Below are 20,657 nucleotides of genomic sequence, written 5' to 3'. Positions count from 1 at the left end.
TCACTAATTCCCACTATATTTAACTTCAAGCTATCCATTTCCTTTTTAAACTGTTTAACCTGCTTATCTGATTAAAGATTCTAACAGTACATGCTCAATTCATAGAGGACCAGTTTAGTTTTTTTCCTGGTGATGTGATTCTCCCGTCATGCAGGCCCCAGTCAGAAATCCACACCTGGGGGGCGGGATGCATCTCCAGAATATTTTACCTAAGAGGATGCCAACACATTACACCATATAACAGATACAGTGACGAAACACGCCGCTCTTCGTTGCATCTTCTCTATCTCCTCTATCAGTCCTACGTGATGGGGATCCCAGATAGATGAACAATACTCAAGAATTGGGCGAAAAAGTGCCTTACAAGCAACTTCTTTCGTGGATGAGTTACATTTCCTTAAGATTCTTCTGATGAATCTCAGTCTTGTGTCTGCTTTTCCCACTATCTGTTTTATATGGTCATTCCACTTAAGATAGCTCTGGATAGTTACGTCGTCTCCAGCTGTTTGTCATCAATAGTGTAGCTGTACAATAGTGGGTTTCTTTTCGTATGTATGCACAATATGTTACATTCAGGGTCAACTACCAGAGCCTGCACAATTCATCAGTTCTCTTTAGGTCGTTCTGCAAATTCTTAGTATCTTCTGGCATTGCTACTTTGGTGTAGGCAACTGCATCATCTGTGAATAGCCTTAAAGAGCATCCGACACTTCCTACAGATCATTTATATATATTGTAAACAGCAACGGTCCTATCACACTTCCCTGTGGTACTCCAGATATTACCTTTACAGCTGTCTGTTTTGTTAAGTCAAGAGCGACTTGTTGAGTTCTAACTGCAAGAAAGTCTCAAATCCAATCGCACGTCTGCTTCGAAACTCCGTAAGCTCATATTTTTTTCATTAAATGGCAATGCGGGATGTTGTCAAATGCCTTACTGAAGTCGAGGAACATGGCATCAACCTGACCGCCATTGTCCACTGAGCTGTGGTTCTCACGGAGGAACAGAGCGAGCTGAGCCTCATAGGATGTCTGTTTACGAAATCCATGTTGATTTTTATAAAGGAGATGTTTGTTTTCGAAAAATATCATAATTCTTTAACATAAAACGTGTTCCATAATTCCACAACAGATTGACATCAACAATATAGGTCTATAATTGTGTGGATCTGTCTTACAGCCTTTCTTAAAATCAGGACTGACCTGCACTTTTTTCCAGTCGTTAGGTACCTTTCATTGCTCAAGCGATCTATGATAAATTACTGCTAGAAGTAGAGCAATTTCTTTTGCATAATCTTTATAGAATCTTATATGTATCTCATCTGATCCTGATGTCTTATAGGTTTCTCATCTGGTCCTGATGCCTTCCCACTACTAAGCAACTGTAGCTGCTTTTCAGTTCCGTGATCGGCTATCTCAATATCTGCCATTTCAACGTTCACACAATGACTGAAAGGAGGGACAGTGTTACGATCTTCTGCGGTGAAACAACTTTGGGAGACCGAATTTAGTATTTTGACCTTCTCTCTGTTATCTTCCACTTCGGTGCCAGTGTGGTCACTGAGAGAATGGATAGATGATTTTTTGACCCACTTACTGATTTTACATACGACCAATTTCTCTTGTGGTTTCTACTCAGGTCAGTTGACAATGTCTTACTTTCAAAATCATTGAGTGCTTCTCTCATTGCTCTCCTTATGCTCATTTTCGCTTTGTTCAGCTTTTGTTTGTCAACTAGGTTTTTACTTCTCTTAAATCTGAGATGAAGTGCACTTTGTTTATGTAGCGCTTATCTAACAAAAGTATTAAACCATGGTGGATCTTTCCCATCCCTTAAAACCTTACTCGGAACGTACTTGTCTAGGGCATATTGTACGATGCCTTTGAATTTTTTCCATTTGTTCACCACATCTGCGTCCTCATCACCAAATATTCTGAAATTTATATCCTGTCAGCCTTGCTGAGCAAATATATCTTCCTTTCTTTCTTAACATTTCTCGCAGGACCCAGCATCATAGATGCTGTCACAGCCTTATGATCACTGATACCTTCCTCTCCGTTAACTGATTCGGTAAGTTCAGGTCTGCTCAAGGTAATTTTTGGACAAGACATCCAGAACAATGCCACACGATTCCCTGTCTCTGGCACCAGTTTTGATGGCATAACACTCCCCATCTATACCTGGCAAGTATCATCAGGCATGCCCCAGGGAAGTGTGATAGGACAGATATTATTCTCTATATAGCTAAACGATATGGCATACAGGATGGGCTGCAATCTGTGACTGATTGCTGATGAAGCTGTGGTGTATGGGAAAGTGTTTTCATTGAGTGACTGTAGGAGGATCAAGATGAGTTGGACAAAACTTCTATTTTTTGTGATAAATGGCAGTTAGTGCTAAATGTGAAAAGTGTAATTAATGCAGATGAGTAGGAAAAACAATCCCACTATGTTCGAATGCAGCATTAGTCGTGTGCTGCTTGACACAGTCAGGTCAATTAAGTATCCAGGTATAACTTTGCAAAACAATGTGTAATGTACCACACATTTAAGGACTGTACTGGGAAAGCAAATGGTCGACTTAGATTTTTTTAGAAAGTTTTAGGAAAGTGTGGTTCATCTGCAAACAAGACCGCATATAGTATGCTCATGCAACCTAGTCTTGGGTAGTGCTCGAGTGTTTGGGATCACCACCAGGTCAGATTAAAGGAAGACATGTAAGCAATTCAGAGAAAGGGTGCTAGATTTGTTACCAGCAGGTTCTATCAACACACAAGTATTACCGAGTTGCTTCAGGAACTCAAATGTAGCAAAGGCAACATTCTTTTCCAGGAACACTACTGAAAAAAATTAGTGAAGTGGCATTTAAAGCTGATTGCAGAATGATTCTACTGCCATCAACATAGATTTAGTGTAAGGACTACAAATGTAAGCGAAATATGGACCTGTACGGGGGCATACAGACAGTCATTTCTGTTTGTCTGCATGAATAACCACCGAAAAACTGTGGCTAAGATGCAGCTGGACGACCCAGTTGCTGAACTCTGCCCTACACAACATGCTTCCCTTCAATGACTGCTTCACTGTCTGTGTCATCTGGATTCTTCCTACCAACAAAAGCTTTTCTGACTTGCGCAGGCGGGAAGTCGCTCTACAAGGTATCCTTCGGTCCTGTTCTTCTGACTCTGCTGCACCTAGCTGCCCTATCCTGCCCCACCATGTGACCATGCTCTCACAGGGAGCACAAACCTCCCCCTCCCTGCACCATGCCCTCAAATTGCAGTTCACATCAAACGCAGTTGCAGTCCGCAGTCAGGCCACAGCAGCCAGTACCAGCAGCCATTTGTTTGTAAGTTGTGCTTGTGTGAATGCATGTGTGTTTTCTACTTTCATAGAAGAACTTTATGTCCAAAAGCTTAAATGTTTAACTTCTTTCCATTGGCCTGCCTGTGACTCGAATATATCTATTACAATGGATGAAGTCAATGGATTCCATAAATTTGGCAAAAATCCACAGAACAGCAATACATCCAGAAAATATTATGAAATTAAGAACTGATTGCTGAAATTAGGTACTATACAAAACTAGTTGCAATGCTATCCTCTTATCATCTGGGCATGTCAGACAACAGCATATTTGAGAGCCTAATAGTATTTGCTGTTGTGAGGCTGAGTGGTATCAAGATGGCCCCAATTGGGTTAACTGTGAAGGAAAGCCAATAGTAGATTAGTAACATGGTTACTTTGGAAAGGTGGTGAGATATTATTCTGACATTCACAGCCTATTCCAGCAATTTGTAACCACAAGGTTGACATCCAGTAGGTTCTGTCAAAAACGTTCAATGTTTCCTACTATGAACAAAGAAAAAAGTAAGACACTGAACTGTAGCAAGGGATTGGGATTGGGAGCGGCATCATATCCCCATGGGAGACCCAGATGCAAGGCCTTCCCAATACACCCAGCCAACACTTCCTATCCAGTCCTGTCACAGGCTAATCCATGTCACATACCAGCTTTGCTGCAATCATTGCACAGCTTTTTACATTGGTTATGACTACCAACCAAGATAAACGGTCATCGCCAACAGCAAAGCAGACCATCCTGTGGCACAACATGCAACTAAACATAATAGGCTTCATTTCAATGGCTGCTTCACTACCTGAGCCATCTGGATCCTCCCCTCCACCAGCAGCTTTTATGAGTTGTGCAGATGAGAGTTATCTTTACAACACATTCTCCGCTCTCAAAATTATCCTAGGCTCAATCTACCACAACCTACAGTCCCTGCACCCTCCACCTAACAGTGTCCATCCCGTCTGTGTGATCACTTCCTCCCTATTGTCATCCCTTTACCCTCTTTGTGTTCCACCCTCCGCCATCGCATCTGACCATCTTTCCCCTTCCCTTCTCTTCTCCTTTTTCGCTGCCCGTTTCCCCCCTCCCTGCCCCACAGCTATCTGGTGCTATGCCTAATGGCATTCTAGTCCCTGCCCGCTCCCCCCCCCCCCCCCCCCACCCCCCCGGCCTTACCTTGCTAGGCCTTCCCTTTTCCTGCCACATTTTCCTTATATTATTGTTATTACAACCCGGAGTTTCCACTGTTTGACTGAACAATCTGTTAAGTTCAAAATACGCTGCACACCTCTTGACAGGTTTACTTAGTCATCTCAAGGGTACTGAGGAGGTGTGTCAATACCAACCTCCTAGCAGAATGTTTTCCTGCAGACTTTAAGGGATTTGCACTTACACAGACAGCAAACTTACCTTGCAGAACTAATGCAAGGAAACATCGTGAGGGAATTTATCATGTTTAACAACAGCTCAGTATCTACTGAAATTTTTAGAAGAAGTTGCAACAAATTTTTTGCGGTTCTCCTACCTGTATTTATCCTGGACTATTTGCTTTATGTCTGCCAAATTTTCAGATGTAATATCTCTCTCCAAGTACTCTGATAATGTTTCTGTGGCACTTTCCAAATCCCTTTGGTTATCCTGGGAAGAAGTAAACAGGTTTTAAGAGAACTTAGCATACACTTTGATTAATTAGTTACTGAATACTACAACATCCCTACACCAAACTATATGTTCCAGTGTTTAATAGCGTATGTAAGTACAATATAATTCTTGTTAGTCACCAGCTTATCATTATTGTACAAAGAACTCAGACTGATGTGTCCTGGATGTGGGAGATTGTTCACTAAAGAAAATCTAGAGTTTCAAATGTAGAAAACAGAACTATTTGTGTGACTGCCATAGCTAACTGCCATCTTGTTGCCTATAGAACTAGCTTTTTGCAATGAAGGAAAAAAAAAAGGTTACATAACAAAGTTAGTTGTGGTTGTGCTTTTCTGACACACACAGATGTGAAACTGTATCAAAGATCAGCCAAGTTCTGAACTAGCAATGTTCTTTCTAAGACTAACACAGCAAACAACTAAGTCACAGACTCCCGCTAATTAATGACAACCCAAATTTAAAAACAGATGACATTTATCATATACACGTGAAAAAATAAGTACCTCAAAAATAACTGATTGGTTATTTTTCTTTAAATAATATGCAAATACATATGTATACATCAGAGTTTGGCGGCATTGACACAGGATGTCGACAGCTCTCTTCAAGAACTGAACCTGGAACAATATGCACATACATATATCTATTGTTAAGTCAAATCATATGGGAGAGAGACAATGCAATGAAATCTAAGCTATTATCACAGTAAGAAATTTCTGGTCTCTTAAATTTTTGACATTTTGTGCAGTAATAATGGTCGTCTTTTCTTTAACATGTAATAAAATATAATGTGCACATTCTTTTAATGCAAATTTGTAACAAATTAAAACTGTGTGTGTGTGTGTGTGTGTGTGTGTGTGTGTGTGTGTGTGTGTGTGTGTGTGACTGTGAAGTCTGAAAGGACAGGAGTAATGAAAAGTCGAACCTCTGAGTCAGTTGATGATAGCACACTGCTGGGAAATGCAAGTATCGAACTGAGATTAGTCCGCTATGTATAAACTGGCTGCTGTTGCATCTGCAGTGCAGACCAAAAATGTTGAAAGGATAGTTCCACAAAAATGTAATAAGCTCCACTGAGTAATTTGTAACTTTAATGAAGAGAATATATTCATTTTAATAAAAAATGGACAGTACTTTTTAGATAATGGAAAAAGGGGAGGGGGAGGGGGAGGGGAAGAGGAAGAGGGAGAGAGAGAGAGAGAGAGAGAGAGAGAGAGAGAGAGAGAGAGAGGAGCAATTTTAATTTTTTTCATGGGGAAAATGATTTATAAAAGACAATTTTAAAAATTATAGATATGAAGACTGCATCAGGGCAAGGACTGCACTCAATAAATTAGTGCGTACAATAAACTAGCTAACATGCATCTTCAACAATGTAGGAAAAGACAAATTGCTACTTACTGTAAGGAAAATACATCAAGTTGCAGACAGGCACAATTAAAAGACACTTGCTTGAAGCTATCAGCCACAGCCTTCATCAGTGAAAGAAACAGACACACGCCATTCATATACACAAGCAAGGACACACCTCATGCACACATGACCGCCAACTCTCCAGCATCTTCGGCCAGAATACAACATGATGTGGGATGGAAGCAGCTATTTGGAGGGGGCAGCGAAGGGGAAGTGATGGTAGTCTATGGGTGGGGAGAGAGACGAATGCTGTATGGTGAAGGGTGCAGGGACTGGACCACCAACTGGCATAGTGTCAGGATGTTGTGGGGTACGGAGTGGGAGGAAAAAAGGAAGAAAAAAATGGAAAAGAGCAGGGAAAGACAGGCGGATGCATCGGCAGAGGGCTGCAAATAAACAGTATCAGAGATGAGAATGGGGAGGTGGTGACAGGACTGAGGGGGTGGAACTGTTGGGTGGAGGGGGTTGGGACAGTAAATTACCATTGGTTGAGGCCGGGATAATTATGGGAGTGAAGAATGTGTTGTAAGGATAAATCCCAAGTGCGCAGTTCAGAAAAGATGGTGATGGAGGGGAGGATCCAGATGTCTCTGGTAGTGAAGTAACCACTGAAATCAAATGTGTTATGTTCAACTCCGTGTTGCGTCACATTTACTTTGCTCTCGGCCACAGTCTGGCACTGCCCATTCATACTGGTGAACAGGTGTTTGGTAGTCATAACAACATAAAAACCTGTGCAATGATTGCAGCAAAGCTGGTAAATGACATGACTGATCTCATATATGGCCCGGCCCCTGATGAGGTAGGATAAACCCGTGACAAGACAGGAATACGAAGTGCTCTGTGGGTGGATTGGGCAGGCTTTGCACCTGGGTCTTCCACAGTGATACGATCCTTGTGGCAAGAGAGTGACATTGGGGGTGGCATAGAGATGGAAGGGATGTTGTGGAGGTAGGGTGGGTGATAGAGGGGTGGGAAGTATCTTGGGTAGGATGTCTCATTTCAGGGCATGATGAAAGGTAATCAAAGCCTTGGCAAAGGAAGTGGTTCAGTTGTTCCAGTCCAGGGTGGTACTGGCTGAAGGGGACAGTCTTATGTGTCTGGTTCTTGAGGGTGGTGGGAAGATTGGGCGTGTGAGAGGAAATGGCACGGGAGATCTGTTTGCAGACTACACCTGGGGGATAGTGCCTGTGTCAGAAGGCCTTGGTGAGACCCTGAGTATACTGACCAGGAGAGTTTTTGTCACTGCAGATACACTGTTCCCAGGTGGCCGGGCTGTCTGTAAGGGAAGGATTTTTTGGTGTGAAAGAGATGCAGCTGTCAAAATGCACGTACTGTTGGTGATTGGTGGGTTTAATGTGGACATAGGTGTGGATGCAGCCATGAGCAAGAAGGAGCTCACCATCTAGGAAGGTGTCATGCTGAGTTGAGTACCACCATGTGATGGTGTCAAGGTTGTGGAGGAATGAAGGGTCCAGATCATGAAGATATCATGAATGAACTTGAACCAGACCAAGAGTTTGATGTTTGGGAGGCTTGGACAGTCTCCTCTAGACGGCCCATAAAAAGGATGGCATAGGAGGATGCCATGCGGGTGCCCATGGCTGTGCCACAGGTTTATTTATATGCCTTGCCTTCAAATGAGAAATAGTTGTGGGTTAGGATAAAGTCAGTAAGGAGTATGAGGAATGAGGTAGTGGGTCCGGAGTCTGAAGGACATTGGGAAAGGTAGTGTTCACTAGTGGTAAGACCATGGGAATGAGGGATGTTTGTGCATAAGGAGGTGGCATTAACAGTGACAAGTAGGGATCCATGAGGCAAAGGGGTGGGGGTGATGGAGAGTCAGTGAAGAAAGTGGTTCATGTCTTTGACGTGGGCGGGTAGACTATGGGCAACTGGTTGGAGGTGTTGGTCAATGAGGGCTGAAATTCTTTCAGTGGCAGCACAATAACCAGCCACAATGGGGCATCCAGGACTGTTGGGTTTATGGATTTTAGGCAGCATGTAGAAGGTGGGTGTGTGGGGTGCCATAGGGGTGAAAAGGGAAATGAATTCAGGGGAGATGTTCTGGGAAGGGCCTAAGACTTTAAGCAGGGATTGATTGGAGTTTGTGTTGGACTTCTGTGATAAGATCAGTTTGATAGAGTTTATAGGTTGAATAGTCAGTTAACTGATGGAGGCATTCTGCCAAGTGATTCATAACAACATTGGTAGACTCTCTGTCTGCAGATAGGATGATTAGGTCAGGATTTGTTTTGAGGTTGTGTATGACTGCTCTTTCTTCTACTGAAAGGTTGGTGTTGTGAGGAAGGGGTCCTGGGAAGGAAGCGAGCCTAAGTTGGAAGTAAGAAATTCCTGGAAGGTGACCAGCAGGTGATTAGATGGGAGGCAAGGATCATGGTTGGGTGGTGTTATGAAGTGGAAAAGGCAGGGTGCAATGTTGGAATTACAGTGGTTTTGGTTGCAACGATTGTCAGCAAAGAAGAGCTTCCATTGCAAGGATCGGGAGAAGGAGAGTACGTCTTTGACAAGTCTAGTATGGTTAAATATGGGTATAGGGCTGCCTTTGGGTAGGACTGAAACATCTGTGGAGCTGAGGGTTTTGTGGAAAGCTTAAGACAGTGTTACAAGAATGTTTTAGCTCTGGATTTGGTGGAGAGTTGGTAGGGAGTTTTGGGGGAGCTAAAAGTCCGACGCAGGGTGGCTATGTTGGGGCAGTCCAATAAGATGTGAGCCACATTCAACATCGATTCACAATGACACAGAGGGGGGGGCCCTCACGACAGAGGAGATAACCGTTAGTCAACCAAGTATGGCCGAAGCGGAGCTGGCATAGGATGACACAGGCCTTACGAGAGGCCCAGGAGGAGGAGGACCGCCACGGAGTTGTAGAATCCTTAATCGCCCTGAGCTTCTCGGCAAAGAAAGTGTGTGTCATTCTGCATCCCAAAAGCCCAAAACCTGACAACATATGCCGAGCGAAGGTCTATTTCCGGAACGCCAAAAGCAAGAGATGGCCTGATAGTAGCTAACTTAGCCAGTCAATCAGCAAGTTCATTGCCAGGAATCCCAACATGGCCTGGGGCCCAAATGAAAACCACCGAGCATCCACATTGAGCAAGGAAAGAAAGGGGGTCCTGGATAGTGAGAACCAATGGGTGGCGAGGGAAGCACTGGCCGATAGTGTGCAAACCGCTCAATAAGTCACTACAGACAGTGAAGGACAGTCCTGAGCAGGAGCAGATATGGTCCAGTGCACACAAGATGGCTACCAATTCTGCAGTAAAAACACTATAACCATCTGGCAAGGAATGAAGTTCTGTGATTCGCGCATGGGTGTAAGCAAACCAAGTGTGGCCAGCAACTATGGAGCTATCAGTATAAATCACTTCTGAACCCTGGAATGAACTGAGGAGACAGTAGAATTAGTGGTGAAGAGCTATAGGAGGGACAGAATCCTTTGAATAAATTGAGAGATGAAGACAGAGCTGCAGCCGAGAGACGCACCAAGGACGGGTACATGTGTGAGCAGAGAAGAGAGGCGGTAAAGGGAATTGCTGGAGCTCACAAAAGAGTGACTGAATGTGGACAGCCATGGTAGGCACACATTGTGGCCGCCGCTGTGGCAGGGTGATCTCCGTGTCTGGATAAAGGAGGCCATAATTAAGGTGCTGTGGGGTGCAGTAATGCGGATAGCATAAGATATCAGCTGTTTTTTGTGCAGAGCTCGCTGTGGTGGAATCCCTCCCTCTGCGAGAAGGCTTAGTACGGGGCTAGTCCAGAAGGCACCAGTCGCAAGTCGGATCCCACAGTGGTGGATGGGGTCTAGTATCTGCAGCGTCGAAGGTGATGCAGAGGACTTCCACAGTCTAAACGACACTGCACCAATGCTTGATACAATCGCAGGAGAACAGAGCGGTCTGCACCCCAGGTGGTATTGCACAGACACCTAAGAACACTGATATGGGACCAGCACGTCCTCTTCCGCTGGCGAAGATGAGGGAGTCATATCAACAGGGCATCGAAGACCAGACCCAAAAAGCGATGGGTGTCCACTACCTCAAGGGGCTGGCCATCGAGGAACAGTTCCGGATGGGAACAGACTGTACGGCGACGGCAGAAATGCACGACACGTCTTGGCCGCCAAAAACTGAAAGCCATGGGAGAGAGCCCATGAGTGCGCCTGGCAGATTTCCCCCCTGTAGACAGCGTTCTGCAGCGCTCATTATGGAGGAAGCGAGGTAAATACAAACATCGTCAGCATACAAAGAGGGGGACACTATCGGCCCAACAGCTGTCACCAGACCATTAATGGCTATGAGAAAGAGAGGGACGCTCAGCACAGAACAATGTGGAACCCCATTTTCTTGCCGATGGGGAGTGCTGTGCTGTAGGAGCAGCCAACTTGGACCCGAAATGAGCGACAAGAAAGGAAGTTATGGATAAAAATGGGCAGAGCACCACGAAGGCCCCATTTGTGAAGGGTGGTGAGAATGTGGTGGCACCAGGTGGTGTCATAGGCTTTATGCAGATCAAAGAAGACTGCATGGAGGTGTTGCCTATGGGCAAAAGCCGACCAGATAGCAGACTCCAGGTGGACCAAGTTATCCACCGTAGAGCGGCCATAGTGAAAACCACTTTGAGTTGATGGCAAAAGGTCACGGGATTCAATGATCCAAAACAGCCACCTACTCACCATGCATTCAAGGAGCTTGCAGAGGGTGTTTGGAAGGCTAATTGGACAATAGCTATCCAACCGAAGAGGCGGCTTCCCTGGCTTCAACACCAGAATAACAATGCTTTCCTGTCCATGGGTAGGAAAAGCTCCCTCACTCCACAGACGGTTGAAGAGGGTCAGTATACGATAGTGGCCAGCCATCGATGGCGAGGGTGTTGGCAAATTTCCACTCGCTGAATGGAGCATTATATGGCTCCGAGCAGCGAGAAACAAAAGACAAAAGCAGTAGTTCTGAGCGGTCTTCCAGAAGAAGGAACATGGTCGGATACTGATCCGATGCCGAAGCTTGAGCAAAGTGCTGAGCGAAATTTTCTGCTACAAAGTCCAGATTGGTAAGGACAACACCATGCCAGAAATTCCTGCAACCCCAGTGGGAGGACGGTGGCCAAAAATTCGCCTGAGTTTCGCCCAGATTTGTGAAGAGGGGGTGTGTGGTCCTATGGCAGCTACATATCATACCCAGCAAATCCGTTTCTGAAACTTGATTAGGTAGCGGGCCCGGGTGCGGAGTCGTTTAAAGACCAGAAGAAGAGCAGTAGAAGGGTGCCACTTGAAGTGTTGGAGAGCACAGTCACGGTCTTTTATGACCGCAGCAATTTCCAGAGTCCACCAGAGGACCATCTTCCAGCGTAGGGAACCTGAAGAAGAAGGGATTGCTGAAACAGCTGCTGAAAGGATGGCGGCAGTCAAAGTCTGAGTAGATTCCTCAACACTGTCGTGTGGCAATACAGGGGGGATGGGAGCGGAGGAGAAGGCACCCCAATCAGCCTTATATATGGCCCTTCTGGGAGGGAGATGGGGCGAGACACAGAAGAAAGGTCAAAACAATCGGATAATGGTCGCTGTCACGTAAGTCATCGTGGACTCCCCATTGAATGAAGGAAAGAAGGCCAGGACTGCAGATGGAGAGATCAATGGTAGAGAAAGTGCCGTGCGCCACACTAAAGTGTGTGGGAGCACCTGTGTTTAGTAAACAGAGGTCAAGCCCTGCCAGAAGAACTTCAACTGTCCTGCCCAGGTCAGTAGTCGAATCACTACCCCAAAGAGAGTTGTGGGCATTAAAATCCCCTAATAGCAGGAAGAGAAAAGGGAGTTGTTAAGAAAGGTGGTGAGGGCATCGGATGTGGGCGGCCTGTCAGGTGAGAGGTAAAGATTACAGATTGTGATTGGAGTGGCCAGATGGACCCTGACAGCAATGGTTTCGAGAGTGGTGTGGAGGGGAACCCATTTACTAACAATGTCCTTGTGAACCCAGGTGCAGACACCACCAGAAGCCCGTAAAGGGCCAATTCGGTTCCGACAGGAAGTGTGGAACCCGTGAAGGGCACGTGAGTAAGAATTGACAAAATGGGTCTCCTGGAGGGCAATACAAGCGACAGAATAGAAGGAAAGAAGGAGCTTCAACTCTGGAATGTGACGCAAATACCCATTACAATTCCACTGGAGGATTCTCAAGCTGGAGTCCAAAGAGGAAGTGAAGGGACCAGAGTCGTTCACGCCACCGAGTTGCCATCCGTCATCGATAGGGATGGGGTAATATCCATATAGGTGGGGTCAGACTCTGTTGGTTCATTGACTGGAGGAGGGGAAGGCTGCACCTCAGTGAGTACCGGAGGGGCCTTGCCCTTGTTTTTGCATTTCTGCTTCTTCTCTTGGGAAGGCACAGAAGGGCAGACTTCAGCGGAGGCGGCACGGAATTACAACAGGCGATCTTGGTGCCCACTGGCCGCGAATTGCGCTGCCGATGTGGAGCAGTAGATCACATTTTAGGAGGGTGCCGGGAAGAGGAGCCCTGGGAGGGAGCTCCAGTGCTGGCGGCTGCCGGAGGGGAGTACTTCTCTGGCGGGGGGAGGGGGAGCAGCACCCGAAGGGGTGGGTATGGGTACTGACGGGAAGGGGAAGGGGGAGGGGGTGGAGGAGGCTGAAGGCATGGGGCGAATGGGGTGGGGCTGGAAAGAGGAGGGGGGTAGGATGGGGAATGGACGTAACTGAAGCAAAAGTAGAAGTCACAGACACGGGATGGAGCCGGTCATACTTTTGACGAGCCTCAGAGTAGGTGAGCCGATCTAAGGTTTTGTACTCTTGAATCCTTCTTTCTTTCACAAACACCGGGCATACAGGCGAGCGTGGGAGAATGCTAGCCACGACAATTTACACACACTGGCGGTGGAGCACAGGCACTTCCCTCATTGAGGGGCCACCCACAGTCACTGCAGAGGGGATAAGTGGTGCAGCATGAAGACATGTGTCCAAACCATAAGCATTTAAAGCATCTCATCAGCAGTGGAATATAAGGTTTTACATCACACCGATACACCATTACTTTGACCTTCTCTGGGAGAACATCCCCCTCGAAGGCCAGGATAAAAGCGCTCATAGCGGTGCGATTGTTTGGAGGGCCTCGCTGCACACGGCGGATAAAACGAACCCCACGCCGCTCCAGGTTAGCACGGAGCTGCTCGTCAGTTTGGAGAAGAAGATCTCGGTGGAAAATAATGCCCTGTACCAAGTTCAAAGATTGGTGGGACGTGACGGAGACTGGGACGTCACCGAGACAGTCACAAGCATGCAGGGCATTTGATTGGGCAGCAGAAGATGTCTTTATGAGCAAAGCACTGGACCGCACTTTACTCATCGATTCCACTTCATCATACTTATCTTCAATCAAAACAAAGGCTCGGTCGTGGCAAAACTTCCGCCATCCGTCCTAGTACAAACCAGGTACGGGGGAAAGGTTTCAACCCAAGCTGGCAAGCTTGACCCTCCTCCAGGGGGTGGCCAGGAAGGGGAAGGCCGAAGAATCAGAAGGAGTGTCACGCCTGCTACCACTCTTAGAGACGGCCACAGAATGGCCAGGATAGTGAAGCTTTTGTTGCTTCATGCACAAGGCGTCCGCCCTAGTACCACCCACTCTGATCAGGGGCTCACTCCATTGGTGCCACCCAGCCACAGCAAGGGCCATCTGGCACGGCGGCCATTGCCGGGAGTTATGGTGCCCCAAAGTGACGAGCATCGACTCCTGGGCATACACGAGGTGTTAACAGCTCAAGTACTAGCAGTTTGATCCCTGTGGTTTCAGGGGGCTCAGCAAAGTGGGTACCTAACAGCCCCACCACACGGACTGGCTACCATGCTGGTGACACTGGCTACCATGCTGGTGGCCTAGCAGGAGGGGGGCTAGGGTGCAAAGGGAAAGGGGAGGGGAGGGGGAGAGGAACCTGTACCATGGAAGCAAGGTAGGGAGCTCATCCCCAAATGGCTCACACTGAATGGAAAATTTTGGAAATGGAGGACAAACCCCAAGGGGACCAAAAAAACGCTGGAAAGGAGATGGAAACAGCAAACTAACAAATGGCACAGACCAAAACAAAGCCAGGAGGACAGCCAGGTCAACCTTAAGAAGTCCACTAAGAGGGAAAAGAGGGAGCAGGGACAAAGGAGCAAGGATAGTGAGGGAGAGGGACAGGGACGTGAATGCAGCCTGGAAAGGAAAGGAGACTGCAATAGCTCGGGGCCCCGTGCACACCACACATGTACCCACAAAAGGAATGTGGGCCCCCTGGGGGAAGCACTGTGGGTACAATGGGGGTTGGATAATGGTGCCCCAAGGTGGCAGTAAGATGTCAGCAAGTTGGATAACTTACGGAAGTGTTGTCTAGAATGCTCATCCAGGTGCTGGAGAGCAAGGGATTCAATTTCATGGATGTGATGTATGAAGTAGGGATTGCAGAGTAGTAGTATCTTGTGGTGGGAGCAGAGGTAGTTCTGGGATGTCTGTGCCATGGAGATGTGTTTGTACAGTACCAGGTTTGTGAGGGCCAGGGATTGATGGAATCTGAAAAGGTGTAGGTCATTGTGAATGGAGGGGTGGGATACAGAGAGAGGAATCTTTACAGTTAGGTCATTTGGAGAGACTCCAAGGTTTAGGCAGCATTTGAGAAACAGGATGTTGAACTGGGTTTTAGCCAGGGATAGGGATACTTCTCTGGTGTAAAGGAAATGGGAAAGATGCAGAAATGGGCAAAACAGGTGCTTATGGTTGTGAGAGGAGCTGGATAAGAGAAAAGATGCAAAAAGAAGCACAAAAAACATGTGAAGACACACACAAACACGCACAGATAAGCAAAAATATGCACACACATGTAAAAATATGCACAAATACATAAAAATACGCAAAATTACAATGAAACTGCATGAAACAACATAGAAATATGTTAAAAACGTACAGGAACGTGGGTGAGAATGAACAATGAGGTGTGTGTGTGTGTGTGTGTGTGTGTGTGTGTGTGTGTGTGTGTGTGTGTGTTGCAATAAGCAAAGAGAGAGGGAGGGGGATGGGTTATGTCGAGGATCAAAAGTTTGTGTGGCATGGGCATGCACCTTCTCCAGCTTCGCTACAGCATTTGTATCCTGCAATGATGGTGATAATAGAGAGTAACTTAACTGTTCAGACAAAACAGGATAGCGTCTTACTTTGTAGATTTTAATCTAAAGAGATACAGTGTGTATTGAAGTACCAAATGTTAGCCATACACAAGGTTGGTTGATTAATTTGGGGGAGGGGACCATACAACGAGGTCATCAGTTCCACCGGATTAGGGAAGGAACTCTGCCATGCCCTTTCAAGCGAACCATCCCGGCATTTGCCTGAAGCAATTTAGGGAAATCACTGACAACCTAAATCAGGATGGCCAGACACGGGTTTGAACTGTTGCCTTCCAAAATGCGAGTCTAGTGAGCTAACCATTGTGTCACCTAGCTCAGTCATACACAAGGAAACACTGCAGGGAACCAAATGGTTGTCACAGTTTTGACGTAACCATTTCGTTTCCTATGGTTGCTTATAATACTGACAATGCAGTTATCCTTTTAATATTTTGTTATACTTCTGTTTTACAAGTTTGTTTAAAACAGAGATCATATTTTAATTTTTAATAAACATGGAACATGTTTAATGCAACAAAAGAAGGCAGCTTATGAGCTTTTAAAATAACAACTGGAATAGGCTCTACAGAACCAAAAACAATGAAAAAGCTTGAAAGTTTCATTATCATTAGGAAATTAAGGTGAAAAGGGAAGTCCATGAAAAGATTCACAGATGGTGTAGGGAGGACTAAGTGCAGGAAGAGACCCCGAAAATAATAATGGATTATGGCAGCTGAAGTTCAAATCCCACAGAACTCATAATGAGATGCAGAAAGATGGCAAATAAGCGGTAAGGATTAAATCTGGTAAAGAAATGCAAGATAAAGAGATAAATGAGAAAGAAATGAGGAAAAATAAAAAGGCAATTGTGGTAGAGGTGTATGGGGGTGTGGAAGACACAATTCTGAGAGCAGACAGATACTTTTAATATGGACATTATGAATCTTTTAAATTTTTACAATCAGATTAATAGGTGTGCACGTCATCTTGACTTGTATCGACCTCATGATAGTGCACCAAACAATGCAAGTCGTCTTTAGCTGAAAGTGCCTTTTCTTTTCTCTTTACATTATATGCACATCCTTAGCCATACATTTTTCTGTCTGTCTTTTGCCCAGATGAAACAATCACTAATGCTAAACCTAGGAACTGACAATAATCCCATTGATTCCTCACTCTGTGGAGAAGTCTTTTCTGACTTCATAATTCTTTTCACATTATGTGTACCTTCATTTCAAACTTTAATAGCTTTCACTGAAGTGTAAATGATTTTTACACTTCATAGTGCCTTTTTTTCTTTAATTACTTTCTTTAGTTCTTGAGGATATTGCAGGGTCTTTACCACAAATCTACACCCCCCTCCCCCCTCCAATTCACACACACACACACACACACACACACACACACACACACACACAGCAATTCATCTGCAAACTGTTAAATTATTAGTGCATAAAAACTTGCCTCTATCCATGACATATTATGCTGCTGCATTTCTTCCATCTTTTCTTTCACTGAGGCATACAGCTTGTGTTCAAATTTGAGAGACTGCATGTGGTTCATGTACCGGTTACAATAGAATAAGTACCGTTGGAGAGCTGCACGTGACCTTTCTTGAGCATCCCTTGCTGCTTTTGCTTCTTCTTCATCATAGCGATTGCAATTATACCTATATTAAAAAGTAAATAATTGCAATTACATGCAAAGGCCAACATAAGAAAGTAACTGTTGAAAAAGAGAATGCTTGAACACTATAATATATAAACACACTGAATCCATTAGAGGAAGGGGAGCACAGAGTGAGTGAATGAACAAATTACCAAACAACATATCTTGTTTTTGTCATACGAAATATATTTTGCTTTTTCAGACAAAAGGCTGCTATGTGTCAAGAGAATACTAACAAAACAGTTGGAAGTGTGACAATATACACATATGGAAAGCGACAACCCAGTTGCATGTCTACTACATCAATGACTGACATAGATGAGGAGTACAGGTCTGGTAACAGACTGATCTGTAGCATAGCCTGATATCTATATTAGTGACTTGTTTAATGCAATTTTCATTACAAAAACTAAAACTGCACAAACTAAAAAGTCCTGCATATGCAGCTGAGGTCTGTGGTGTAGATTTTTCACGAAAACATCAGGGTAAAATCATGACAGGTTTCTCATATTAATATTTACTTTAGTTATCAATCTTATTGATACAATGGTTGCAGACTAGATAAATCACAAGTTTGGACTGTTGCTGACTGCTATACACCTGATGGGCCAGCTGCGTAATCACTTTGCGCAGTTTTTCCATTTCCTTCTCAACACTAACATAGCTCTCACATTTACTTGGTTCTGGACCTTTAAGGCATTTTAGATTCCTTTTGACACGAGCTTTCCTCTGCTGCACTTTTCATAATTCTGAGCATATTTGCAAGTTATATGACACAGTATCTTACATTAATTAGTAATTTGCTAATTTAATACTGAGTTTCACTGTTATTCCTGTGAGTATTTTTATTGTCTCGCTTTGGGTACTATTAGTGCTGCAAAAGCTCTTCGCAACTGCACTTGAATCAATGTCTTCATTAAATGTGCTTCCACACTACACAATTTATAACTTTTACACAAGGCTAATCTGTAATAATCATGTACATGCACCTACAACGGTCCAAAGATGTCACAGGCAAAACCAATACTTCATGACAAACACATACAGACACGATCTATCCATTGTACACTCTAGCACTGTTTATGCACTGTTAGTCTTGTTGTTATTAGCAATCTGATGGTATTTTGTTGAATAAGAAAGTATGAAGGAGAGAAAATAAATGTTTTCACATCAATATTGATGAGTGTGGGGCACTAGGTAACTCTTACCAGAAAATTATCATGGCCTCACCTGCAATTTTGGTTTATTTAAAACTCCACCTTATGCAAAAAACTACTTATTTCATTTTATTCACCCAGACATGTTTGACACCTATGATTCTCCAGCCAAATTTCATCATGCAATATCCAAGTTCAAAGCCAGTCTGACAATACCATTTGTTCTTATCCCTGCTCTTCTCAATAAGCTGTAATCTGTGCACTGCTGGCGAAGACCTGCAGCATACAGCAAAACCCCGCTTTTACACTTTTCAAGGGACTTAAAAAAAATGGTATAAAATGTGGAAAATAATGTTTTAAGCTGTAAAAGTTTGTATAGGATAGCCCCTTGTACTTTATGTATGATGTAAGTACACAACAGGCATCAAAAGACTTGTCAGGGCTTTTTTTTATGATCAAAAAGGTTTATTATCAGGGTGTATACAGGGACAAGGAAAAAAAATTCCCGGATTATTCCCGGATTTCTCCCGGATATCCCGTTTAAAAAATATGCTTTTTCCTCGGCCGAAAATACACTTTTTATGTGCTAAGTGACAGTAGGTTTTCCGCAGATTTTCCCTCAGAACTGTAAAACTTAGCAATTCTTTGAATGGTTAACGTTCTATACAATCACGTAGAACTTCCCGGAAAAAAAAAAAGAAAAGGCGGGCAGAGAAGTTTTGGAGAGACTTTTAATTTAAAAAAAAGGAGAGAAGTGTTGGAAAGGCCTTTGATTTGCAGCAACATATACGTCCCATATTTTCGTATTACGAAAGTATAAATTCGAATTGCACCAAACACAGCGCGTTAGTTTGCGGAGCATTGAAACCGAGGTTGCGATGTCCTTTTGTAAGCGAGTCATATCTCAAGCCACGAGATCTCGTCAGCTGATGGCAGCAGCTATTCAGAGCATAGGACACATGTTACAGTCAGCCAATAGCAAGATCACTGGTTACACAGCGCGAACACGCAAAAGGAAAAGTTAACGGTTTACATTAATGTACACAGTACTGTATATCTACAAGAAAAGCTAAGCTTTCACATATAATATTAGTCTCTAAGATTAACATGCTACAACAGAAGCTAAGCTTTCACATGTAATATTGATCTTTTTTGCTTGTGTTATATTTTAAGATACATCACACAAATGTGGCAGTAAATTTAAAATTATGACATGAATGTCTCGCCTCGAAATTCTTGTAAGTGGCTGGTCCTCAAACTGTTCAGTTTCGAACGCTCTGTGATTTAGATATCCATCCCACTTTCTCACACGTAACATAATTCATCTTGCGTAAAAAGAAATTTACTTTGAAAGTAACGCTTTTCTAACCACCGTTCGCAATACTATCCGAAGACTTGTTAGAAATAGGTTCGATTTACGTTTCCAGAGAGCGCCAGAAAACAGGCATTATTGTGCGTGTGCAACTGCAGTGGTGTAGGAAGCCCGTATGTTCGTTTGTATAAAGCACTAAAAGAATTTACATTACACCATAAAAGAAACAGGGTATCAGAGGGTACTCCAAAGAGCATCGGAATTTCGTAAACCATACTAAAATGCATAATTCGGCTTGAAGTGCGAATTGGCTTTTTCCAGATTCACAATGAAGTAGGTCCCATCTGATATTAAGCTTTTCAGTGTGGTTTTTGGGATGTAAATTTTCTTGGAGTACCAGTACTCTACGATCTCAGTTTTGGTTCTTTATTATGGCATAATGCCATATATGGCAGAAGATGATAACGTGCACTTGAAATTCGGCGAAAAGTTGGAACTAGCCTCAAATAAAATGATTGCCTCAGCGGAAAGATTAATAAAGCTAAATTTCTTTAGCAAACTTGCAAAAATAACTTCACTGTTCTGCAAGGCAATTAATGCTTGACTGCTACTAACTTGGAAATAAAATAAAATCAGAAAACTGAAATTAATAATATATTTCTGCCCTCCGTAATTATGTGAATGTATTTTAATTCACTTGATAGCTCCCGGCCGCAGAAATCCGTTTTGTTTTCATTTGACTTGGGAGCTGTACACGAAGAGAAGCAGCGAAATCACTTAACGTAAACACGTGTCACGTGGAGGTTAACCCCCTCCCCACTACAACTCTGTGCAAGCGTGAATCCGGCAGCTAGGGTGCGCGAGAAAAATTTTTCTTGTTTGCATCTGGCTGCTTGCTGCTGCTACCGATACAGCTAACAGCCAAACT

The 20,657-nt window shown here is 44.1% G+C and overlaps 1 protein-coding gene across 2 annotated transcripts in view; it reads right to left on the bottom strand.

Moving 5' to 3' along the window:
* Nucleotides 1–20,657, bottom strand: part of LOC124622554 (E3 ubiquitin-protein ligase ariadne-1) — an 85,992-nt gene that overhangs the window by 7,444 nt on the left and 57,891 nt on the right. For both annotated transcript variants that reach the window (XM_047148288.1, XM_047148289.1), the window contains exons 8-10: nt 17,057–17,261; nt 5,520–5,633; nt 4,880–4,992 (exon numbers count right to left, since the gene is read on the bottom strand). In XM_047148288.1, coding sequence (XP_047004244.1) covers nt 4,880–4,992; nt 5,520–5,633; nt 17,057–17,261 — 432 coding nt within the window. The remainder of the gene's footprint in view (nt 1–4,879; nt 4,993–5,519; nt 5,634–17,056; nt 17,262–20,657) is intronic.

The sequence above is a fragment of the Schistocerca americana genome, chromosome 7, assembly GCF_021461395.2.
Source record: "Schistocerca americana isolate TAMUIC-IGC-003095 chromosome 7, iqSchAmer2.1, whole genome shotgun sequence".
Classification (NCBI taxonomy): domain Eukaryota; kingdom Metazoa; phylum Arthropoda; class Insecta; order Orthoptera; family Acrididae; genus Schistocerca; species Schistocerca americana.
The sequence above is the reverse complement of the archived record's forward strand: the minus strand, read 5'-3'. Positions and strand labels throughout refer to the sequence as shown.